Source organism: Limtongia smithiae (assembly GCF_038497785.1).
Source record: "Limtongia smithiae strain NRRL Y-17922 unplaced genomic scaffold V1518scaffold_1, whole genome shotgun sequence".
Classification (NCBI taxonomy): domain Eukaryota; kingdom Fungi; phylum Ascomycota; class Lipomycetes; order Lipomycetales; family Lipomycetaceae; genus Limtongia; species Limtongia smithiae.
Genome location: NW_027117622.1, coordinates 563,977 through 588,101, shown reverse-complemented (window position 1 = coordinate 588,101; position 24,125 = coordinate 563,977). Strand labels below are relative to the sequence as shown.

The window sequence follows — 24,125 nt, the reverse complement described above, 5'->3', positions numbered from 1 at the left end:
AAAGTCATCAACAAGTACCTCAGGCACGCGTCTGCTCACAGCGATCTGCCACCTCAATCGCGTCGTGGAGACTGCCCTGTCTCTACATATCCTTCTTGACGACATCAACCGTCACCGTGCTCACATTGCCCTTGAGACCTACGCCGAACAAGAACAGGACGCGCATAAAAGCCTGGCCCCAGAGACTCCCGAGGTTAATCCAATCGTCTCCTCTCCATGCCAGCGGGTTCCAAAACAAGGCGCTGCCAAGCTCAGCCCAGCTTGCTGAAAGGTGCAATGCATCGCAGATGAGGATACCGATGAGTACAGTTCGCCATACTTTAAGGTCATTCGTTCGGCGTAGGAGGATGCCTTCGTTGAACGCGAAGAGCGTGTACGTTGCGCAGAGGTTGTTGTAGACGACTCTGTTGCTGGGCGCGTAGTCGCCGACCGCTGACAGCGCGCGAAGGAACTTGGCAGGGTCGTTGTGGATCACGATGGAGCCTGTAAACGCCGCGAGGGGCTCAAACCACAGAAAGAGGACGCGGTACACGAGGGGTACCCGGACCAGGCGCTGTTCCGTCTTTGGGGCCATTGTACTGTGGAGTGAGGAGGGACTGGTGGGCGCGTACGTCGAGAGAATGTCGGCGGTGAGGCATGACGGCGTCGATGACGGGAAGTATGCTTCACTGTCAGCTGCCGCTTTGACGTACGCACTAATCGAGCTAGAGGACTAGCTGCATTTTCCGAAGATGCCCTGTGCAGTTGCCGGCAAAGCTCAATGAGTTGCTACGGGCGGGCGACAAGCAAATCCAGCATGCTGGCACCCAACCAGTTGGCACTGTCTACACGCACGTCGCTACAGTGGCCAATTCTACAAAAATAAAGACTTCCAAATGACAGTGAACGCGACAGCCGAATGCCCAGCAAAGGGGAATTATCCGATCTGCGGTCCCGGAGAATGCGTACGGCGACAAGGTTCAGGTTATGGAGTACGCTCTTCTTATCGCAAGCGGCGATAAACTCCGACCTGAATTCCGCTTGACTTGTGCTTCCAACCAGACAATGGCCGAGCCAAGCTTCAGTCTCAACAGGGCCCGAAGACTTCTTTGTTCTGCTGCAAAAGGTCTGTACTTGGCAACAGCTGTAGAAGTCGAGTCGAATTGAGGGGATCTATATTGCCAAGCGTGTCGATGCTCGTCCACAGCGCTGATTTCATTGCCCCTCTGTGCGGAGAGAAGACACGGCCACTTGGCGAGCCATACAGAAGTCGGCAAGGTAATGATGGCTGGGGCCCGCCGAAAAGCTGCGTTTTCGCAACTGCTTCATATCATCAATTGAGGCAGAAGAGTCAAAATACAATTGTACATATCCCAATGCAATAGAGTATCGGAATGAAGCAGATCTACGCGCGACGAGAACGAACTTTCAAGAGCGTGGGAAATGAAATTCTCACAAACAGCGAAAACAACGTCAGAAACACGCTTTTAACATTGCGGAAGTATTCAGTTGAGTCAGCGAAAAACTACATTTACATGCGAGAACAGCACAGCAGCCTGACTTGGCAAGAACAGCATGAACGTCATATTCCAATGTGGTGGTTGTAGCGTCTGCGAACGTGTGCAACTAATTAGTTAATGCGGCGCATGGATCGCTGGAGCGCACGGCCCGGTTTGTATTTTGTTGTGCAGTTTGAACAGCAGTCTGAGCAATCGCTCTACTATTGAGAATACTTTGCTGGCTGATCTCTCTTCTAGCATAGGACGAGTGTGAGTGGGACTCCGTTCATATCGCGACGACAGCGGTGCGAAGATTATTGCGGGGACGTACGAGACCACCGTTTATGACACATCGCGAGCATAGCGAGAAGGAACCGTAAATTGCGCTCTAGTCCGGAACGTGCAAAGCCTTCTGACGGCATCTGTAATATATTTGCAGGCCAACAAGAACGATCTGATTATCCGGAGGTTTTCAAATGATCGGCGAATCAGATACATAGGTATAATTCAAGACAAAACTTCCAAGGTATGTATCTGCCCCTGAAGCAACCTCTTCGACACATTCCTCGAACCGTGCTATTCATAAAGCCGCAGTATCCCCACGATTGCAACGCTGCACCCCGCAAGTCTGTTGCAATTATTAGTGTGTCGTACGCACTTTTCCTGTGCGGTCAGTTCGTTCAGACGTGAACTCTCGACCCGGCGGTCGCGGCGCCACACGCATGTATGGCCAGATGGGAATATACGTGTCGAAGCGACGGAGATGCCGACTCAGGCCAGTGTTAGATGAAAAATCTGAAAATCTCGCAGTCTCACAAGCGAAGCCTCTCCAAAAAGTCACACGCGATTTCTCCAGCTGTTGTAAATTAGCACCCCCAAAGTCTCACAGTCGACTTCACTTCTCTCGCTCGCTACGTTGAAGATAGAGTAGCGTTCAAGCTAGCACTTAGCAGGCCGTCAACCAACCGAATCAACCCCCCAATAATATTATTTTTAGCCTCGTCGGTACCTTTAGTTTATAATAGCTCGCCGTTCCCGACCAACGTTCTTCTGAAACGAAAGACTCTGATGTCAAGACCAACCATATCTCGATTGTCTGCGACATGCTTGTTCAGTTGGAAATAAACTGTCGACACTTGTCGCGATATATTTTCCGTCGGTTAAGCCGTATGAACACAACAGTGCGAACTGCCAGTTTCAAAACGCGCTTCCTAAACACCACCGACCGCCAAAAAAATTCATCGCCGGGCAACTGACTATGCAATGAATGCTATGAGTGTGTCTACAGTGCTTCCCTTGGTTCAATGCCACATGGCTGGACAAGGCCCAAACGACGATCGAGTCAGTGAAGGTAACCACACGCGCAGCAGTGTACACGGCGAAGCAGCGGTTGCCAAAGGAGAATTTATGGCTGAACACTGCTAAACAGTAATGGATGGCGATCTTTAAAGCCATACATGTCAGAGCTATGACACGCGTAACCGCCCATAACCTTGGAGACAGGAAAAGGGAGTGAGTTCAGGATAACTGCTCCTTCTGAAGGCCTGCCCAGAGTTAACTCCCGACAAATCGAATTGAATTATGATGGACTTAAGCGACAGAGTCGAATTCCGCGTCACGCACTTCAGAAGCAAGAAGAGCAATTGCCGGATGGAAACGCGGCAATCTGCTGCGGAAGCTGACAACCTTCGTCGTGTTCACGGCCATCTTTAACCCAGTCTGGACTTCCTTCTATGATCATAGTATCGTACCATTACTCTCCGGACGTGTTCTAATTGCGCCTGCCACTTGTCTCCAACGCCCGAAGCGGCGCGCTCGTTCAGCGCAGAAGCACAGACAGCTCGGGCGGGGAGCGCGGCTCTGCTACTTTAAATAGCCCTAGACCCGAGGCTGTCCTACCCGGCCCCGCCCAGCCTCCCCGGTAGCGACCGCAAGGCTCTACAATCACCGCTCGCTCGCTAGTCGGCCACACTTTGTTTCTGAGCTTGCACCCGCCCTACCACAGCTCTGGTTTTGTATACCTCGTTCCCCACGGCTGATTTGCGTGATTGTCGCTATAAATAATCATGAGGGTATCTATCTATTCGCACTCACCTGTTAAAATATACACTTTTATCTGCAAATATATCATACAAAAGGAAGACAGCAAATACAACACAAATGCACTCAACGTTCGACATAACCAGGCCCAATTGTACTATATACAAACAGCAGACAATAAACTCATAAACATATGCAGGATAAGTACAGAGAATACAGACCGAGACGCGCGCGAACGAAGCGACAAGCAGTACACGATACTTGATAACACCGCAGATATTCTCACAAACAAAACAAAAAAATGCAGAACTTCACAAAAATCAAAAACAGTTTAGACATTAGGTCATCGTCATGTACATCATTTTTCATCCATATATGATAGCGACAGCACATCTCAGCCAACCCGCCTGGTGGACCGCCTGACGTCGTTTATCTTCCCTCGTCGTTGTGTCGTCTGAAGCTTATGTCAAAATATCTCCGATTCCAAACCCGCGCCGTGCCGGATTTTTCGCATGGAGCGGCTGCTGCTGAGTAGAATTCGTGGGCTGCTCTAGCTTCACATCGCCGTCAGACTGAACAGGCGATACATGAACAACGACGTACGTAGCAAACGCTCCGCCTCGAATATGCCGCCTCATCATGTAGCCCGTGCACAGCACTTTGTCCTGCCTTGCCGCGCGACCTGGCGTTCGAAATTGAGCGGTCTCGCTGAACAAACTGCGCATGCCCTGCGGTAGCATTACCAGTGAGGAGGATTGAGCTTGTCGCATGCGCACAATCGAGAGAACCGGCTCGACCAGATCTTCCATTGGCGTGCTCGCTAGCAAATCATAGTTTTCGTGCATAGCACGCGCTGGGAATAATCCGGCAGGCGTCGGTGTCTCCAGTGCTGCAACTGCATACGACAGCGCTTGCTCCACCCGCTCGTCTCGCACATGGTCCGGAGTCCACAAATCTATCAAGGTTCGACTCGGTCCGTCGCAAAGTCCAGGATACTGTCGTGCAAATGCTGGCGAGCAGGACACAATCCGCAAGCCTCTTGTCGTATCCGTAATTAAAAAGAGCTCATCAGACAGACCAGCTGCTGGATCCTGACCATACGGCGCAAACATCGACAAATGCGGAGGCAAAGTGCTGGCAGACAACATCGTGCTTATAGTTGGAGCTGCCGAAGGAGGTGCTGAGTTCGTACGATCAGAATCGTCGCGGAGTCGTGGTCGTCCTCGCTTCTTGTGTTGCACGTCTACGCAGGTGTCCTGCTTCCCGAGATTTACACATCGCTGACACGGTCTGCCGACTATAGGACAATGTTAGCGACTGTCCATCAACCCCAGCAACAAGACAAAGCAACTGCAATATGTAAACGAAGCACGGCATCGGCAGAGAAACAAAGAAGACGGTAGATCTAACAAGATTGCGCGAAAATCAGACTCAGCAGGCGGGCCATTCAAATAGACAAGCAATTATGGGTCCATCGTAAAAATCATGCGCATGTTCGCCATAAGCGTGGACCTCGGTACGTACGGCATGAGCCGCTAGAAGAAATATTGAAACATCTGTGCGGCAAACGAAAAAACCGATCCCATGAAGTCACTTCGCGGACCGACAGCAAAGAGAACCACCCGGAAGAATATGTAAGCCCCCGCTGAAGAAGTCCTCATTCGTATCATGCAAATCTCCACGTTCATCTCGTGACAGAAGAGTGGCGGGTATAAGCGAACTAAAAAGCAGACTGCCCGCGAGCTTGGCCATATATGAAGGTTTCAGACAGTTACCCTGCAGACGCGGCTGAACGGCCGCTCCCCCTTAGCCGGCTGGGCCTCGGAAATCGTCGACACGCCACTGACGCAGATCCAAAACTTGGCGAAAAAAACTCCCGCCAATCGCCTAGCTTGAGCGCAGCATAAGAAATCTCGTTAGCAGTTGCGGTCTTCAATCATGTCGTCCATGATGGAGGCTGAGGGGAAAGTGCTCGCGTCACGGGCAGGCAACGAATATGAGTCGACACGCTTGGCAGAGCACCGTTGGAGAGCAGGTTAGGGTAGTACTCCAAAAAAAAGTTTTCCGCGTGAGAGCGTTGCGCCACTGACGTCAGAATTGCGAACCTTGATGAGGCGCAACTCCTGCGCGCTATTCATAGTTCTTTGAGTGGTATCCGCTGTCGTCAGTCGCTGAACACCGGACTCATGGCGACATGGGTATTCCAGAACGATGCTGGGAAAGAAAGATCGAAGAGCAATGGCTGGGAAAAAAGAGTACGAAAGAGTGGCTTACCATCACATGCTAAATGTGCTTTCTTGCAGTTCGAGCAAGCAGCAATCACATGAACTTTGCCGCCCGCTCGGTTGGCGCTTGTTGCTGAGGTCGGAGGAGCTAGAGAGGTATCAACCTGGCTCTCTTGACCAGTCGAGGATCCTCTGAAAATGGCAAAAACTGGCGGTTGTTGCTGTAGTGATGCGGACATGATGGGAATCTGGCCCATGGTGGGATTGACGGAATATTGTTGCTGTGCCGACGTGGTGTAGGAGTAGACAGGCAAATTGCCATATGCTGTATTCTGCTGAAACGGCGACTGCGGCCTCTCAGCAGGAAACGGCGGAACTGGAGGCGGAGGCAGCGTCGGAGATTGCGCCGCAGATAACGGCATTGACGCCCTTCGCTGCAGCTGCTGCTGTTTGAGAACTTCGCTGAGAGAATCATGACGCGCTGGCAGCCCAGAGTAAATGGGCGCGAGGGGTGACGACTGAGGATGAGACTGCGAGCGAAACAGAAAGTTAGTAGCTGAGCCGCTGGATTGCGCGGTTCCAGCCCCGGAGATAGGACTGGGACTGCCGCCGGAACTGCTGGAGCTGATAGATGACCGCGCCACGATGGGCGAGGTCGACGAGAAAGACGAGAGAGGCGGTAGAGACGGTCGGCGCTGGGAATCCGGAGGAAGGTCATACCTGTGCGATGAGTCAGTTAACAGTGGAAAGTAAGCGCAGAAGCATACGTAACAACGTACGGATTACTTGGCAGGGAACCAAGGGGCGGTAAGACTAGCTGCGAGCTGGGAAAGGTACCTCCGAGATACGAGGACACCGCAGGTCCAGCATACGCTTGCGGACCAGGCTGTACGCGCGACGGTGGAGGTAAAGGCAGTGGAGGCAATGGGGGCGGTGGCCGTGCGATGGACGATGGCTGCGCGGGACCAGCAACAACAGCGGAGGAGGATAATGAAGGGTCTAGTTGCTGCTGAACGGGATATGGGTAGTGATAAGACTGGCGGGGCGGCGGCACGATTTGCTGTGGTTGCCGAGGCTGTGCGGCCGAGTACGACGCCATCGACTGGTCCGCAGGTGAGAGCAGCATGGCGGTGTCAGGGGGCTGAGGACTGGCGGACACTGAATAGAGGGCCTGGCGTTGCTGTTGTTGCTCTGTCCACTGCGGATGTGACTGTTGCTGAGCTTGCTGCTGCGCTTGCTGTTGCTGCTGCTGTTGCTGGTACTGCTGGGCACAGGACGAGTAGTCGCGCCCAGGATCATCAGACATGGTGCAGCGAGAGCGCTTGCAGGTCGTTAGTAATCACGACTGCAGCGGCAGTGGGTGACGGTGGCAGGAATAGCGACGACCTGCGTGGCGGCGACAGGGCGGCAAGAGCGTGCAGGACCTCGCGAGGACGAGCGCGAAGCCAGAGGAGGAGCGGCGTGAAGGGGCGGCGGACGGCAGGCGGCCAAGACGAGCGAGGACAGGCGGAGGGAAATGCGACGAGAGCGTGCGGGAAGATGTCTCGCGGCCACGGACGGCGCACAGGAGAGCGAGGAACCAAACGAGGGACGGTGGGAACCGCGGGGGGGGAGGGGGGGGAGATGATCACCGGGCGGCGGGACGAGAGGAGAGCGCAGGAGAGAGAGCGACAGGACGCGGAGGGAGAAAAGTGACGAGGCGACGTGCAGTACTAGAGCCGGACGCGGGGCGCGTGCAGAGTATGACGTCTGCGGGAGGGCGGACTGCGCGTGGCGGCCCTGTTCGAATGTTCTGCTCTCGGCGGCGGGCGAGCCAGCGGTCCTTCGCGTGCGGCCTTGGGTGTGCGCGCCCGATGGGCTCAAATAATATGGCTGCGCCTCTGCGCGCGCTGCACTGTGTAAGCACGGCAACTTCCGTCGCCGGCTTCTGCATGGCGTGGCGTGGCTGTGGCGCAGCGCGCCCAGCTGCGTTCCCCGTCCCCCGCGCAGGGGGGGCGTCGAGAACGCAGGCGGCCCGGGTCCGGCCCGGCGTGCAGGCACGGCGGCGGCGGTGTATCCGCGGCGACCCGCGCCGGGAAAGCCAGGGAAGAGCACCAGCGGGAGGGAGTCGGCTCTGCGAAGCGGCCGGGAGCGGAGCGCGAACGGCAGCGGCTGGCGGCACAGACTCTGTGTCGAGTCGTGTCGAGCGCGACACAGCAGCCGTACGAAGCAGCAGAGTTTGTGTGTACGACGCGGGCGCGCGACACCGATGCGAGCCCCCTGCATGCGTTCCTCGCGGACCTGACATGGCCTCGACGCCCGCCGCGGACGCAAGAAGCGAGCGAATCCGGCCTTCGACTCAGGCACCGCCAGCGTCAATGGTAGGCCGCCGGCTTTGTTCTCCCGGGGTCGCGCTTCTGTCTCCTGCCGCGATCTGCCCGAAACACTGCTGTGCGCGCTCGCCCGGGTGGCTCGTCCCCGTGCGCGTCAGCCTCTGATTTTCGCTCTTTCCCTGCCCCCTCTCCAAGACTTGGCGTCGCAAACCGGGCACGCACCGCAGCTTCCTCACTCGTCTTCTCCACGCAGCATATCCAGTGGCGACTCTCGGTACAAGAGTGCAATCTAATTGCGTACCAAAGCGCAATCTAATAGGTGTTGTGTTTCGCACGTCCGCAGCCAGTCGTCACTGCAAACAAAATGGGCCTAGAGTTCGTTCCCAGTGCTGCTGCCTAGGGCAACCCGCGCCAGCTGCCGCTGTTGCCGCTGCACGGCGCTACGCGAAATGTGGAAGAGGGTAACACCCCGCACTGCAGCTACGCTCCGCCGCAGATCGTAGCGGTTCAGTCGCCCTCTGCCCTTGTCCTCGCGCGTCTGCCGACCAGAAGCGTGCGGGGAAGAAGGAGCCGCTGCAGCTCCGACGTTGGATATGTGCAAGTGCGCGATCAGCAGGGCCTTAAAAACCAACGGCGGGAACGATGTGCACGTCACCGCACTTAGCCCTGCCTGTGTCCGCGATTTGAGAGGATCTCGGCCAAGAAAGGCAGCTCAACAACACACCTGCACACAGCTCTCTCGACCTCTGCGAACATGTATCCCAACCCGTCAATCGTTATTAGCTGTTTGCAAAAGCCGTCAAGAGGCCAGCCGAGACGGCAGCCTTTCATCTTATGCCGACCGCCGATCTCATCGCCCTCCTATTATCCCCGCCCTGGAGCAAAATTCGAGAACTCGCCCACTGTAGATCACAGAATTCTCATACGCAACCATATAATATGAGTTAGCCGCTCCGTGCTCGCGTATTTTGTCCCCTTCTTCGGTCATGCAAGGGCAGCATATGTTTTCGTACACACTCCGGCCGGCAACCCACTTCTGCTCCTCAAAATGAACCAAGTAATCCCCGATGACGACTAACGAATAGTGCGCTAATATGGGTAGCTCTCGTGCCGTTCATATATACTGACCGATCTTTTATCATCTTTCATCTACTATCCCAACATTGTTCCTTGGTACAATTTCTGCCTGATGCCTTCCCGGTCCTGGGGACCGGTCCCCAAGGGTCCGGCGCTGACGCGGCCGACTCTCTTGTGATACATATTATATCCAGTGGTCTCAAGTCCCTCTTCCGCTGGTCGTGCAAGCCGTCGCCAGCGATGCCGCTAAGCAATCCCAGCGGGAAGATGATTTATAGCAGGTACACAGTCTGGTAGGCAGCCGCTACTGCGCCTGTCGCCAGATATTCCGCGCCATGTCGGCTGAACTACTAGGTCTTATCGCGTACAGGTCCATGATGTGCAGTGACGGCAGACCTCTCGAGTCGTCTGTGGCAGACACCCGCACAGCCCTATTCTCGTGCAGGCTCCACTAGCATAATTAGCAGCATTTCTAAAAATGGACTCGCCTGGTCACTTGCCTGCCGACCTCCCTGTTGCCCTCCACCTCCCTGGGCCTTGTCTGTCTGCCCCTGGCAAGCCACGTGCCAGTCCTCTCTCGTGTTTGCCATGCCTGTCCTTCCTTCTCCTCGGGCTTCGCCGTGCGCTCTCTCCGCCCTGCCCTGCGCAGACCAACCCGACCCGGCCCATTTTAGAACCGCGCGCCGATGCGGCTGGCGCGGCTGAACACTCTGCTATTTCCGCGGAGTGCACCACGAAAACGAGCGTGCGGGCGTCGGAAAAAAATCCCGCCGAATCTCGTTGCAGACTTCGCTCAAGCGCTGCTTATCTGCACCCAAATAGTTACTATAATTAATTCCAGGCGCTGTCGTATGAAACTAAAATCGCGCGACACACTACGCTTTTTGCTGCCGCTCGACAAACCGCAGCCAGTCGCGAGAGCCTCAAATATCCAGTTATCATACCGTCCTCTCTGCTGACCGGGCTCCCCAGCCCTGGACAGTCCTCGGCTGCACTAGTCTTCTCGAACAACTATCTCCGTCTTCTATTCCAAAGTAGGCAAGTACATTGTTGCAGCCATGTAAGCCCAGCTAGTACTCGCCGTGACCGACACAACTCCGACTCCGATTTTCGTAATTAAACAATTTGCGCAAAAATGACGAACCACACGATGCCGATTGTGTTCACTCTACTCAAAGGCAAAAAATATCATGCACATGCATGCACGTGCGCACGAGCACCCCTCCCAAGGAACGTCTGCTGCACTACAGTGGGTGGCAGCGCACCTCTGCACACATCCAACTATAGTCGACTCTCAACTATCGCCAGCGGCCTCGTCGCCGCGGGCCATATCTAATAATATCACTGTTAGCTTCAAACACGCATATAGATATACATATTCTATATATACCAGCGGGCAATTATAGAACGAACATGCCACATACCTCGTTAAGAACATCCCAGAGATTATCCGCAAACACAAACGCAATCTCCTTCTTCACGTTCGCCGGCATATCCTGCTCCACGTCCTTGCGATTGCGCGCCGGCAAGATCACCTTGCGGATGCCTGCCCGGTGCGCTGCCAGCACTTTCTCCTTGATCCCTCCAACCGGCAAAACTTGCCCGCGCAGCGTTAGTTCGCCTGTCATCGCAATGTCGGGCGCCACCGCACGCGAGCTCAACAACGACACCAGCGACACCGCCATCGCAACGCCAGCGGACGGGCCGTCCTTTGGGACTGCGCCGGCTGGCATGTGCATGTGCACATCGTACCCTGCCACACTGCTCTCCGTCGGACTCGCGACGAGCTGCAGCTCGTAGCCGTGGGCGCGCACCCATGTCAGCGCGATCATGGCAGACTCTTTGATCACAGCACCAAGGTTTCCGGTCAGCTGCAACCCTCCACCGCCGCTGCCTCCCGCGGTGGGAAACTTCGTGGCTTCGATGTACAGCAATCCGCCGTTTCCTGAGCCCATGTACGCAAGTCCCGCGACGACGCCCGGTCGATTATCCTGAGACGCGATCTCGGACTCGTACTTCTCCATCCCGAGATACTTCCCGACGTCGGACACCGTCACAACGGGATTGAAATCCTTGTGCTGATTCCCTGACGAAAGTGCGTCATCGTCCTCGATCGACTCTGCAAACTCGACCGCCTTACCGCGACACACCGTCGCGATCTCGCGCTCAAGGTTGCGCACCCCAGCCTCCCGCGTGTATGACGTTGCAATCTTCAGCAGGGCGTCGTCATCAAGCTGCACCTGACCCGTCTTCAGTCCGTTGGCAGCAAGTTGTTTCGGCACGAGATACTGCTCCGCAATATGCATCTTCTCCAGATACGTGTATCCCGACAGCGAAATCATCTCCATACGATCGAGCAACGGCGCAGAGATACTGTCGAGCGAGTTCGCTGTGGCGATAAATAGCGTCTTAGACAGGTCGATCGGAATATTCACGTAGTGATCAGTGAACGTATGGTTCTGTTCTGGATCAAGTACCTCGAGCATCGCCGCGGACGGATCGCCGTGGAAATTGTTTTCGCCAAGTTTGTCAATTTCATCCAGCAAGAACACGGGATTGACAACTCCGACCTTTCGCATGCCTTGCACGATCAACCCAGGCATCGCGCCGACATATGTACGCCGGTGCCCCCGAATCTCGGCCTCATCACGCACGCCACCAAGGCTGATGCGGTAAAACTTGCGGCCCAGCGCGGTTGCTACGCTGCGCGCAAGAGAGGTCTTACCAACACCCGGTGGTCCGACAAGCAACAGAATCGGTGCTTTTTCTATCACGCTGTGGTCCATCCCCCGGCTCTTCAGCCGTACGACGGCTAAATATTCCAACAGGCGTCTCTTCACAGTCTCAAGGCCGTAGTGATCATGGTCAAGCTGTTCCTTGGCCGCACGCAGCGTGGACGCATCAATTTTGTCATCAGTTGCAACGGACCACGGGATGTCGGCGATGGTCTCGAGATATGTACGGCAGACTTGGTATTCGGCCTGCGTCGGGTGCATGCGCTTCAGGCGCTTCAGCTCGCGCTGCACCACTTTCTCAGCGTCAGACGTGAGCTTCGCATCCTCAAGCTTCTGAGCAAGTTCAGCAACATCATCTTCCTCGTTGTCGTCTCCGTCCTTCTCGCCCAGCTCTTGGCGAATTCTATCATACAAATTAGTCCAGGTGAGTCATACCCGCAAGGTTAGCACACTTACGCATTGAGCTGCTGTCTTAGAAGAAAGTCTCGTTGCTTCTTGTTCAGGTTCGAGTCAACTGACGTATTGATCTTCTGCGATATCTTGATCATCTGCAATAAGTAACGTATCAGTGCACCGGAGTTTCGCGAAACACAGTATTCTCCCAACTCACGTTTAGCTGCTGATTCACAAGCTCGACAGCCTTCTCCAGCCTTGCTCTGACATCTTCGCATGCAAGTATGGTAATCTTGTCTGCAACAGGAGCATCAAGGGCAAACACGAGGAAGTCCGCCACCTTGCCAGTATCCTGGAATCCTGAGTCATTCACGAGACTTTCGAGCGCGCGCAACGTGCGTAGGTTCGAAACGAAGTTCGGCATCGAGCTATTGGAGGTACTGGCACTCGAGATACCGGCTGTTGCGATAGACTTGACAGCGGTGAGAAGCTCGCGTGCAAGGCGCTTGAATTGGGCAACCACGGTATAAGTAGGTATGTCCGACGCCACCAGAACTGTAGTGTCAAGTCAGTTGCGAGGTCATCTCACAATTCCATATAACGTACTTGTGTCGACCATGTGGCGGACGTGGGCAGTGTAGTACGGCGCGCGCTGGGTAACCTCGGTGACCTGGAAACGGGACAGCCCTTCGAGAACGACCTGATAGGTCCCCGAAGTTGTTCTCTCGACACGAATGATCTGAGCAGCGCATCCGTATTGCTATATAGTCCATGAATATCAGTATACACCTTAATTGTAGCAAGTAGCAGGAAACATACGTAGAACATTTGCTCATCATCAAGCGATGTTGGGTTTGCCGACGCGCTATTTTCCATGTCGGCGTGTTCGCGATCCTGCTCCGGCGGCTCCTCGGTCGTCGCCGACCGACGTACTAGCGCTAACTCTGCCGCGGACGAGGCTTTCCATGTAACGCACCCGACGTAGGTCGGTTGTTGCTGTTCCGTTGCCGCGAGAAGCGACGGCGGCTTCATCGCCGTCGCGCACACGTCTGCTAGCAGTGCGGCGTTCTCATGGCGGGAGATGGCAAGCGTCATGACGACCCCCGGGAGAAGGACCGTCGTCTTCGGAAGAAGCAGCAGCGGTAGAGAGGATAGCCTGGACGCCATTTGCTGCAGTATGAGGGGTGGTAGGGATGGGAGATCAGTGGTGGCGATCAGCTGTACGCGAGCATTATAGGGCACGAGCGAGTCCGGGGTTTATCGCGGCCGGGTCTGGGGCTCACGCGGCGCACGCCGCTCCTATCCACTTGTGCGTCTAGCCACACATTTGCACCGGAGTCCAGAAAACCATGCTTCATTAGCTAAGAGAAGTGCCGTAGACAAAATATCGTGCATAAGCGCATGTGGTACAGAGTCCAGGTACTGTGCCTGGCAGGGTGCGCGATGAGCTCCACTCCAGCGCAGCTTGCTCACGCCCGACAGCTGCTGTATCGAGAGTGACGGACGCTTCGGCCAACAAACTTATTCTCACCATTCCACAGCTACAGCACCGTTATCCCCAATCCACCCCCTTCACCACATGCGGCGATCCACATCATCTCGTCGTATGCCCCACTTGTACGCACGTACTGTGCGAGATAGTCGTCGCCAGAGTGTTGCAGCAGCGGTCAGCGCTATTGCCGCCGTCCGCGGCAGTTTGGAGAGCAAATGTCATGCGGTCCACATAGCGCTTCGGCATCGTGCTCTCCTGCTGCTTCTTGCCTCTCAGGGTCGTTGATGGTTTACCGAGAACTAACGCTTGCATGGATTGCATCAACCGTTCCTCCTTTTCGTTTGTCTGAGCACAGAGCGTGCATGCGCCATCGCATAGATCCGACACCGGGGTGCTGGAGTCCACAGGTTCGAAGCTGACGGAATGGAATTGCTAAACGCAGGACGTTAGCTCTCGCATATTTGCCAAAACTTTTGGATGCAGGTCACTTACAAAGTCCGGGTTGAATCCCTTCTCCAGCTTAATGGCGACCTTGACATGTCCCCACTCCGCGTTGGGTATGGCTTCGCAGGTGGGCACCTCAACGACACCAAACGAGACCCGAGTACCACTTGGCAGTTCTGCCATTGGCGGCTGCGGTGGACTTCGAATTCCTGAGATTTGATTGTTGATGTGTCGCCGCCTCCATTCTTCGAAAATGGGATCATATGCGGCGTTGAGGATGTTCGGTGGGAGAAGGCAGTTGCATACTGTCTGATATACCTTCTGTGGCTTCTGTGGCGACGACGATCGTGCTTTTGACCATGATTAGTGGATACTTTCACATGGGAAAATACTGGCCTCTTACATGAAGTTTGCTTCTCACTCGACGTCGGAGACACTACAAGGAGTCAGCACACGCCGGACTATACCCGAGAGGCCATTTCTATCATACCTGTGCCTGACAGTTGCGCCGCCAAATAATTGATCGCGGCATCGTCCTCGCTATTTTGGCGCTGCTGTTGGGCTTCATCGGAATCTTGTGACGACGGAAATGTGGCATAGTGCTGCGTGGCGACATAGCACACGATATCGCCGAGAGATTCCCGCGTTGTGGTTCCGATCTTGAATACTAGATTGTATTTTCCCGGTGGCAGGCGTATTTGCCGGTAAATATGGACCCTGTTGGTTAGCTTGACTCACGTGAGGTATGTATACGACGTGCTATTACCAGTATTGTGACACCATTGCGCCGCTATAGATCTCAGGTCGCGCGACGAGATTGAATCCGATCCGCCAGGTCTTATCTTGAGGTGTGATCTTTGATGACCATGTGCCATGCATAAGCATGTATGCTGCTCGCCAATGCTGATCGAAATCGCCGAAATCCGTCAACTCGACTTTCACGCCGTCACTACCATCCATGTAGGCCTCTTCATCATCCGCAACATAGCTGGCATCTCGCATCCGCGCGACAGCAGTCTTGCCGTGTGCCATACCCTCCTTGAAAAACTCCGAACGTATACGTATCTGCCAGAGCTCATCAGATTGTAATGTCGCGTTGGTTGCACGGCATGTGCGAGCGAATGCGGGAAGGTCACAAAGACGGAGGTGAACCGCGATGGCTTGGAGTATTTCGACAGGGAGATCTGTGAATTGCGCCATTGTGTAAAGACTAACGGAGAAGTAAGTACGCAGAGCGGATGATCTGATCGGCGAATTGAGCAGACACGTAGAACGAATGAAGAACGCTGCGATCCACGCCCTTCAAAACGAGAATGGGAGAAGGGCAGCAGTAAAATAGGGCAACGACCAAGAGAGGACCTTCTGGGTTATGATGGAGACGCGGGTTTCTACGGCGGGGTTTGGGAAATAGGCGATAGGAAGTGTTGTGCACGCACCTTTGCGGCTGAATTGTGAGTACGTACCAGCAGACGTCCCACCCCACCCCTGAGCAGCAGACCCTGCGCGGTCCAAGTTTACCGAGCTCCCGTCCACATCTGCTCTGCTCAGGAATATAGTCACATGTTGGGTCTACAATCAGACTTCTATAGAGAGTGCCGTGTTTACCAGACACTAACGCACTAACATGGACGCTAGAAAAAGACTGGCGAGAGATCACCGGCCACCTCTCGAGGCTCAGCTGGGACTGCGGCGAGCGTGCAGCACTTGGCGCCGCAGATCGCGCGGCTCGCCCGACATTACTGGGGCACATGTCCTGGTGTTCTCTCGTCCCTGTCTTCGTCCTCAACCCCTGACAGCCATGTCATATAGGTAGCCACCGGAGATGCTGTATATTCCACAGAGTGTATCATCCTATCCAAGCGCCTTATATATACCAAATTACTTCACCCCGCCATCAATCCGCCTTGCTCTCCTTCGCGCGCTTCTCCCTCCGCTTCCGCTTATGCTGTTTCTTCATATCGTCAATCATCGCCTGTATCCAAGCATCCGGCTGCGCTTTCGATCCATATTCCGCCGTTTTGTCTGCCCTTTTTCTCTTCTTGCGTGTGTCCCTTTCGTTACTCCGTGATGACTTCTTGGGCGCTGCTGATGATGAAGGCGCAGGTTGTGTGATTATGATGCCGACGCGTTCTTCTCTGACTATTGTTGTATTTCCATTGAGTGTTTCAGTAACAGCATCAGTTTCTGTAACGCCAAATGTGCCGGTAGTCGTAGCGGTGGTCGTGATGGTGGCGTTTGTGCCGCGGTCGTCGCGCTGGATGTCGACTGTTGCTGCCTTCGGACCGATAGAGCCCTGCAACCCCTCTCCGCGCACAAACATCCGATAAAGCGGACTATCAAACCTCGCACTGCACGCTTGCGCCGCTTCCCGCTTCCCCTCCAGCTCCTTCACCGCGATACTAGCAGCGTTGTGCACATCGAGCTCGGCCAGTCGCCCGTCAAACACCCGTTCCCACCATGTCTCGTTGTCTTGCGCATTCCGGTCGCTACCTAGACCGCGCGTGTTCTTTTTATGTTTCACTAGAATCGGTTTGCGGAGGCCGTCTTTGCGGAGTCCCGTGCCGGGGGTCCAGCCGTAGGAGGTGAGGTAGTCCGTCGAGTTCATCGTCGTGTGGTGGTGCGGGTGGTGACGTCAGCAGCGAGTAGCATGCCGCTTCCAACTTCAAACTCCTTCCGCTGCTCGCTTGATATCGCGTCCTCGCAAGGTACCAAGTGTATAGAAATGAAGTGCCGACGCTACTTCGTAAGGGCCTTTGCAGCTTTTGGGAGAAAACCAATTGTGGTAGTCCACTTACCCGCCTCAAGTCACAAGATCTAGACCGGGTAATATGAGTCTTCGAAGACTGCGAAGGTTGCAAAAAAATGTGATTCTGTCTCGGCGACGTCGTCAAGCACGTCACGACTCCCAACGGGACAACCAACGCAGCCCGACACGAACGCGCTACTTTACAATCGTTTTTTCGCGCGGGAACTTTCACATGCGCCAGTTCCGTTTAGCACTGCACGCAGCGCTGACATAACCCATTCTATCATCATCACCGCTGGCGTCGCGCTGCTCCTTCTCCCAACGACAACAACGACGACGGCGACCGCGTTCAACACGCACATGCGCCCGCACCGTTACGCATCATGACAGACTTTGGAGGTACTTTCTCTTTTACTCTGCTTGTCACCTTAATTGCTTACATCTGCTGCCAGGCTTCCCTCAAATCCTCTCGCTCTTCTACACAGTATTCCACCCGACGCAGGGCATCAAAGTGATTCACCAAGTTCCGCCGGGCAGCGTCATCCGCACCTCGCCGCAAGACGACCCGTCCGCGCTCGCGGCGCCACTGTTTGATTTTGACGAGATACACGGGTACATCATTCCACCGCCGCCATTCTGCAACAAGCTAATCACCCTGAGAACCGGCAACGGCGTGGGCGGTGCCGGTGGCGGAGGGCGGAGCGAGTGCAAGATTGTGTCGCATCCAGTTATGATATCGAGCGCGGCGTATGAGCGCAACTACTTCATTTTTAATTTCTGCTTTGTGTTCCACAAAGACGCCGACGTGTCCGCATATATCCCTGTAGTGCGCAAGCTCGGCCGGATGTTTCAAGCACTCGAAGAACAGAACCGCTTCCTCTCCTCTTCGTTGCGCACAATACCCCACCATCCCGGTGCTGGTCCGCTACCCGGCGACGCGGCGGACGCGGAGCGCGAGGAGACGCTGCGGAGTATCATCGACCAGGTGTTTGAAGACCTGAACAACTACTGCGAATGCTATATCCCGATTGACGAATACAACAACATCAACATCAAGCTCTTCCCCCTGCACCCGCCGCCGCCGAATATCAAATCCTTCCACGTTCCAATCAGCACCGTGCGCCTGAAATCCCTCATGGACGTCAACTGGGACCCGACCATGGAGAAAATCGTCGACTACATCAACGGCATCAACTCTGTCCGTAAAATCGCTGACCTGGCCGATACCGACTACGACCTGACACGCAAATGCATCCAGCACCTCATGTACTACGACTGCGTCATCATTGTCGATATATTCCAATTCTCTAACGCATACGCGTGCACCCCGGCCATCTCTGCCCTCGCTGACGACCCTCAGATGGCCGCCGAATGCGTCGCCTACGTCGCCTCTGCCGTACCACCTTCCCGCAACGGCAAAATCGCACCAAAGCCTTTACAAGCATGCGAGCTGCTTGAACTCTACTGCTCGCTACACAACGGGCAACCCATAATGCAATGGATGTTTGCACACAAGGACAAAGTCCGATACATCGACGTGCGCAGGTTCATCTCCTTCGGCATCATCAAAGGTATCATCTACCGTGTCAACACATACTCCGTCCTCGAACACCATCCCGACTCCTCATTACAACCACCCCCGCCCCCGCCACAAACCCTCGAGGACCGTCGCCTCATAAAACTCTCCCGCCGGATGAAGAACTTTGACGATATCTGCACGGACCTACAACTCTCAAAAGAGCAGGCCATACGGACTCTGGAGAAGTATGGCGACGTCGTTCTAATATTTGCATAGCTATTGTGTGTTTGGTTTGGTTTGGTTTTCGGCGTTTGGATGGATTGGCACTTGCTACCTTGCATGATATCATAACTTTTTGTTGCACTATATGATACACGTTTTGAAACAAAAGAAATGCATGTGAACAAACTATAATCTAAAAAAAAAAAAACAGAAAAAACTCCCATGATGAAACAAATACCCAACGCCATCTGGTCTTTACTTCACGGAACATACAAACGTATAACAATCTACTCCAGTAACCAGTACGCGACCTCGCGCGCCGGCTTCTGGAAATCCACACCGCCGCCGCCGCCACTGCCCCCGGTCACGCCGCTGCTGCCGGATGTACCGCCTTCCATAACGACTTGCTGCACGTGCATCTTCTGCTTTGCGCGATCGCGCATGCGCTCCTCGATCGTACCGCGCACTAGCAGGCGGTAGACTGTCACCTGCTTTGTCTGGCCGAGTCTGTGCGCGCGGTCCATAGCCTGCGAGTCGATCGTCGGGTTCCAGTCGCTGTCGTAAAACACCACAGTATCCGCCGCGGTAAGGTTGATTCCCAAGCCACCCGCGCGGGTGGAAAGCAGGAACACAAAAAGCTCTGGCCTTGTTTGCCAGTCGTTGACGAGATCGCGACGGTCGCCAAGCTTGGACGAACCGTCGAGGCGCACGTACTTGTACTGCTTATAGGTGAGGTACTCCTCCATCAAGTCCATCATGCGCGTCATCTGGAAGTAAATCAGCACACGGTGATCATTTGCTTTCAGCTCCGCGAGCAACGAGTCGAGTTTCAGCAGCTTTGCAGAGTCCGTGACAAACTTCGACATCGGCGGCACCCGAATCGGCGCGTATCCCGCGCGGTTTGACGATGGCTCCGGAAGTAAGCCTGTCGGCGGGTACATGTACGGCGGTACATGTTTCACAATCAAGCGCTCCTCGAACTGCGGCGAGGGGGCGTACAGCAACTCCTGCATGCGCACGTCGAACATCGTATCCTTCCACGCCGTCACGAAACCCGCGTCCGAGCACTTCAGTTCCACTGGCGGCGCAACCGCAGCAGGGTCGCACATCGGATCAAGCTGGTGCAGCCACTTTGAGTGGAAATAAGTGTTCGACACGTGACTCAGAGCACTAGAAACCCCGTTGGTCAACATCGCTTGCAGAACGGACTGGTCCTTGAGCTCGTCTACGAGAAGCATCCGGCACGCTGCCGCTGGAATCTTCTCGCCCGCGTCCTCGCCAAGCGAGAGCGCGGCCAAACGAGCGCCGCTATCAACCTTGTTGTAGAACTCTGTAACTGCTCGACTCACGAGATCGCCGTGGAACGCGCGATGGACGTCACTGGCCGACGTGTCCACAAACTTGAGCCACGAGAACGCGCCATCTCTGTCCTGGTTCTCTCGTATGTAATCCGGCTCCCAAATATTCAGCATATGATCAAGATACTTGTTCCTAAAACCCGCTTGAGACTTCTCGCCGGGGTTCGTCAAGAGTCCCTCTCGGTATAGCATCTTCGGCATCTTGTAGTTGATAAAGTTGCGCGTGTTGTACTCGACATCCAGCACGTTGCCCTCGCGCAGGAACGAGCCGGTGCGTGGGAATAGGGCAAGCGATAATGGCGACTTCGTGTCCGAGCGCTCAAACAAATCTGGATGATTGCACACTTTGCGGAACTGCATGACAAGATTCATCAGGTTCTGGCTGGAATCATCCGAGTCCACCTGATCCATGATGTCCTGAATATTAATCTGCGCCTTCAGTGCGCGGTACATCTCGCGCTGTCGGTACGTCAAGTCGCAGTAAAGATCGATCTCGATCTTATCGCCAAGCTCAGACTGCACATGCTTCTTCACACGACGCAGCATGAACGGCTTCAAAATCATATGCAACCGCTTTAGCTGCTCCTCGTTCAGCTGCGTGTTGCTGGTCGCGTGCGACTCGATATCCTTGGAAAACCACTCCGAGAACTCGTCGTGGGAGTCAAACAATGTTGGCATGATGAAATGCAACAACGCCCACAACTCCTGCATCGAGTTCTGGATCGGCGTGCCGGTGAGTAAAAGGCGGTTGCGGCATTGGAATCCGAGCAACGACTTCCAGCGAGTAGACGAACTAGACTTGATAGCCTGTGCCTCGTCAAGAACCATGTACTGCCACTTGATGCGCTGGAAATACTGTGCGTCCGCAACAATCAGCTGGTACGACGTGATCAGCACGTGGAACGGTGCGTCCTTCGTGTAGGTGAGCTGCTTGCGGTCCCAGAACTTTCTCAAGATCTTGCGATCCTTCGCGTTACCCCAATACGGCAGCGCCTTGAAATCAGGAACAAACTTTGTAATTTCCTGCTGCCAGTTGTGCAGCGTGGACGCGGGCGCGATAACTAGGAACGGACCCCAGATGTTGTGCACCTCCGCGAGGTATGCCATCACGGAGATACTCTGAACAGTCTTACCGAGACCCATCTCGTCCGCCAGGATACCGTTGATTCCCTGCTCGTACAGATTCACGAGCCAGTTGAGACCCTTGAGCTGATAGCCCTTGAGCGTACACGAGAGCAGCTTCGGCTGCTGGATATCGATCTCGCCAAGCGTCGTCGGGTTCTGGAAGTTCATCTCACCGGTATCCGCGTCGACATGAGCAGGCTTGTCAAACGTTTTCGCCCTGTTCTGCGCAGACACAACCGCCGAATGAGCATTCTCGAGCGCGGCACGATGCAAATCGGCATCTTCCGCGCCGTCGAAATCAAGCTCCGCAACGCCGGTCTTGCGCGCATTGCGAATCAGCTCGTCGTCCTCCTCAGGCTTATTCGCACGCTCGGCCGCGCTAGCTTGCTTTTGGACCTGTGCTTCCTTCTCGTCAACCGCAACGCCGTCGTCAGTCGATCCGGCCTCGATCTCGTCGGTTTTAATCTTCCGGCCGATGAAATGCGAGTACAGCTCGGTCTGTGTGATGAGGAAGTTGAGTTTGCGCGCCTGTCTTCGGGCCTCGCGCTGCTCTTCGTCTTTCTTGGCCCGATCCATAGCCTCCTTCTCCGCCTTGCGCCGCGAATCTCGTTCCTCGCGCTCGTTGCGTTTCCAGTACACGAGCATCTCGCGCATGGCACGACGTGCCTTGGCTTGCAGATCCTTGACGTTCTTGTTGGTGCGGAACTGCCACCGACGCGCCTCCTTCACTGCGAGCTGCACTGTCTTGCGTGCGTTTGTCTGTTTGATCGACACCGAGCTGGTAATAACTCGCGCGATCTTCGGCGCGTCCTTGCGGGCGATGTCGCGCCAGATGGCATCGTACATAGTATTGTAACTCTTTGCGTACATCTTGATCTCGCGGCTAGTCGGCATCGTGTTCCTCGCGACGAGAGCAGCCTTATCCGCAGTGGCCCTATCTGCAGGCGCAGTGGCGGTCTTGTCGGTGCCGGACTTGTCCGCCTTGTCGCCAGGCTTGCCTGTCGTCGACCCAGAACCGGACTTGCTTCCCCTGTGGCCCTTTCGAGATTTTGTAGTGAGTGTGATCTTGAGTGCGGCCTCATCTCCTTCATCGAGCTCTAGCACGTGTTTCTTCTTCTTTGACTTCTTCTTTGGCTTGTCGTCAGCGCCAAAGTCGTCCTCATCGCCTGAAGGCAGCAAAACACTGTTCTCGTCGACATCACCATGCTCGCCAGGTTCGCGGTACGTCTTGCTCCTTCGGCGCTTATCATCGGCTTCGTGCTTCGTCTTCTTGGACTTGTGCGACGTCACAGTGCCATCCTCGTGCTTGATTGAAAACACGCCTGTCACGCCGCCCACGATGGCACCGGAAGCACCATCGGCGTGGTCTCCGGTGTCGGATTGAATCTCGTCATCCGTACCCGCGGCTGCCTCGGTGGCAAGAGCAGCACTGGCAGCACCCTCCTCCAGAGCGCGCGCGGAGCGCTCCGCGGCCGCCAGTTTATCAGCATTGCGCCTGCGCTTCTTCTGCGCCCGCCGCAGATTTCTCTTGCGTTCGCGCTCAAGCTCTTCCTCCTGGTGAAGAACAAGTGCCATTGCCTCGTCATGGAAGAAGTCCTTTGCCTGCTCACGTCCGCGCATGGTGGCGAACTCGTAGCGCTCGAGCTGGTGCTTCTGGAACTGCGTGCGGAAATGCAAGCGCGCGTCGGCGGCAAGCTGGGTGATGTCGTCGTAGAACCGGTGCAGATGCTCGGCGTACGCTGCGCGCTCAAGCGCGATCGTGTCCTCGTCATCGATGTGGCCCAGAGCTTCGTCCTCGAGCGAGGATATGTCGGACTCGGAGGAGTATGAGCCAGCAGGCGACGCGGCGCGGGCACCACCGCGCCGGTTGTTTGAGGCACGCCGGCTGGACTCCACGGCCGAGCCGCCGGACGAAGACTCTGTCTCGTCAGGATCGACACCGGCGTTGGATCGCCGACCGTGTCCGTTGCGCGCATTGGCGTACACGAGTGGCGTGTGGTGCGACGAGGTGGCCGAGGCGCCGCCGCGGGTCCCTCGTCGGCGCTTCGCCGCCTTGGAGGGGAAGTAGTCGTCATCGTGATCCGAGCTCGCAGTCGCAGGGGTGCCAGCGGCGGTGCCAGCAGACTGGCCCTTCGTGGACTTCTTGCGCTTTCTGACTGTGCCCGAGGCCTGCGCGGAGGACCTCTGGAGCGAAGGCTCGATTGGGATCACCATGGAGGCCGAAATGGGGGTTGCGGCTTGTGCGGCCGTGACGGCGTTGTTCGCGAGGATGGATGATCGCCGAGCAGGAGACGCGGTCTCTTCGTTGTTGAGGAGCGCGGAGATAGACATTGCGCCGCGACTCGGCGTCAGCTGTGGAAGAGATTAGAGTGGACCAGAGGCGGGCTTGGAAGGGCGTCTGGCTTACCGACGGCGAGTGCATGTCAGAGGGGTCGTTGTTGAGGAGATCTCCAATGAACTGCTTGGGGGTGTGCACCGCGGTCGCAACGACCGGGATCTGGCCATGTTGCGGCATGTGGTGGTGCATTACGAAGCCCGGCGGCATGGCCTGGTGCTGCTGCTGCTGCTGCTGCGGCGCCGCGTCGAGAATATCGTACAGCCCGTGCCGCTGGGGGGCGGTTGCCGGCGCAGCGGGGTGGAGATGGTGGTGGTGGTGCATGTACTGGGGCGGGGCGGGTGGCTGCTGCTGCTGCTGCTGCGGGGCCTGTGGCGGCGCGTAGGTGTTGTGATACGATGCGCCGGACATGGCTGCGGAGGCCAGGGGTGGGAGGGGTAGTGGGGTGGACGCGGCGGAGGGGGGTGCGTGTAGGGGGAGCGCGAGGAGCAGGCGGTGCGGACGAGCAGCCGGGGAGCGTAGGAAGGGGAAGACAGGGAGGAGGGCGGCGGAGCTTGAGTGCACACAAACCGCCGCTGTCCAGCGCAGCTCGAGACTGCGCTGCTGGACGCGGAGTCTGCGCTG

The 24,125-nt window shown here is 55.7% G+C and overlaps 8 protein-coding genes across 8 annotated transcripts; 1 reads left to right on the top strand and 7 right to left on the bottom strand.

Annotated features, from left to right (window-relative positions):
• Positions 1–82: 82 nt before the first annotated feature.
• V1518DRAFT_424462 (uncharacterized protein) lies at positions 83–574 on the bottom strand (the record flags this gene model as incomplete). The annotated part of the gene is made up of 1 exon (XM_066905867.1): positions 83–574. One exon carries the CDS (start codon positions 572–574, stop codon positions 83–85), a length of 492 nt encoding a protein of 163 aa, XP_066761878.1.
• A 3,344-nt stretch (positions 575–3,918) lies between these two features.
• V1518DRAFT_14015 (uncharacterized protein) lies at positions 3,919–5,123 on the bottom strand. The gene is made up of 4 exons (XM_066900747.1): positions 4,929–5,123; positions 4,244–4,815; positions 4,122–4,159; positions 3,919–4,042 (listed from the first exon to the last, which is right to left on the bottom strand). The coding sequence occupies exons 1-4, from the start codon at positions 4,963–4,965 to the stop codon at positions 3,985–3,987; spliced, it is 705 nt and encodes a 234-aa protein (XP_066761877.1). The 5' UTR covers positions 4,966–5,123; the 3' UTR covers positions 3,919–3,984.
• Positions 5,124–5,682: 559 nt separating this feature from the next.
• Positions 5,683–7,049, bottom strand: V1518DRAFT_402859 (uncharacterized protein; the record flags this gene model as incomplete). The annotated part of the gene is made up of 3 exons (XM_066901850.1): positions 5,683–5,732; positions 5,793–6,463; positions 6,523–7,049. The coding sequence occupies 3 exons, from the start codon at positions 7,047–7,049 to the stop codon at positions 5,683–5,685; spliced, it is 1,248 nt and encodes a 415-aa protein (XP_066761876.1).
• Positions 7,050–9,944: 2,895 nt separating this feature from the next.
• V1518DRAFT_408667 (Lon protease C-terminal proteolytic domain-containing protein) lies at positions 9,945–13,509 on the bottom strand. The gene is made up of 6 exons (XM_066902181.1): positions 13,080–13,509; positions 12,867–13,020; positions 12,478–12,815; positions 12,324–12,415; positions 10,557–12,270; positions 9,945–10,464 (listed from the first exon to the last, which is right to left on the bottom strand). Exons 1-6 carry the CDS (start codon positions 13,425–13,427, stop codon positions 10,414–10,416), a joined length of 2,697 nt encoding a protein of 898 aa, XP_066761875.1. The 5' UTR covers positions 13,428–13,509; the 3' UTR covers positions 9,945–10,413.
• Positions 13,510–15,591, bottom strand: V1518DRAFT_408664 (uncharacterized protein). The gene is made up of 5 exons (XM_066902180.1): positions 14,963–15,591; positions 14,687–14,913; positions 14,600–14,632; positions 14,245–14,546; positions 13,510–14,184 (listed from the first exon to the last, which is right to left on the bottom strand). Exons 1-5 carry the CDS (start codon positions 15,394–15,396, stop codon positions 13,855–13,857), a joined length of 1,326 nt encoding a protein of 441 aa, XP_066761874.1. The 5' UTR covers positions 15,397–15,591; the 3' UTR covers positions 13,510–13,854.
• Positions 15,592–15,957: 366 nt separating this feature from the next.
• On the bottom strand, positions 15,958–17,035 carry V1518DRAFT_408662 (uncharacterized protein). The gene has a single exon (XM_066902179.1). The coding sequence runs from the start codon at positions 16,799–16,801 to the stop codon at positions 16,091–16,093; it is 711 nt and encodes a 236-aa protein (XP_066761873.1). The 5' UTR covers positions 16,802–17,035; the 3' UTR covers positions 15,958–16,090.
• A 71-nt stretch (positions 17,036–17,106) lies between these two features.
• Positions 17,107–18,884, top strand: V1518DRAFT_430399 (nitrogen permease regulator 2). The gene is made up of 2 exons (XM_066906173.1): positions 17,107–17,341; positions 17,395–18,884. The coding sequence occupies exons 1-2, from the start codon at positions 17,326–17,328 to the stop codon at positions 18,735–18,737; spliced, it is 1,359 nt and encodes a 452-aa protein (XP_066761872.1). The 5' UTR covers positions 17,107–17,325; the 3' UTR covers positions 18,738–18,884.
• Positions 18,854–23,727, bottom strand: V1518DRAFT_13702 (SNF2 family N-terminal domain-containing protein). The gene is made up of 2 exons (XM_066900737.1): positions 23,578–23,727; positions 18,854–23,518 (listed from the first exon to the last, which is right to left on the bottom strand). Exon 2 carries the CDS (start codon positions 23,495–23,497, stop codon positions 18,971–18,973), a length of 4,527 nt encoding a protein of 1,508 aa, XP_066761871.1. The 5' UTR covers positions 23,498–23,518; positions 23,578–23,727; the 3' UTR covers positions 18,854–18,970.
• Positions 23,728–24,125: the final 398 nt, after the last annotated feature.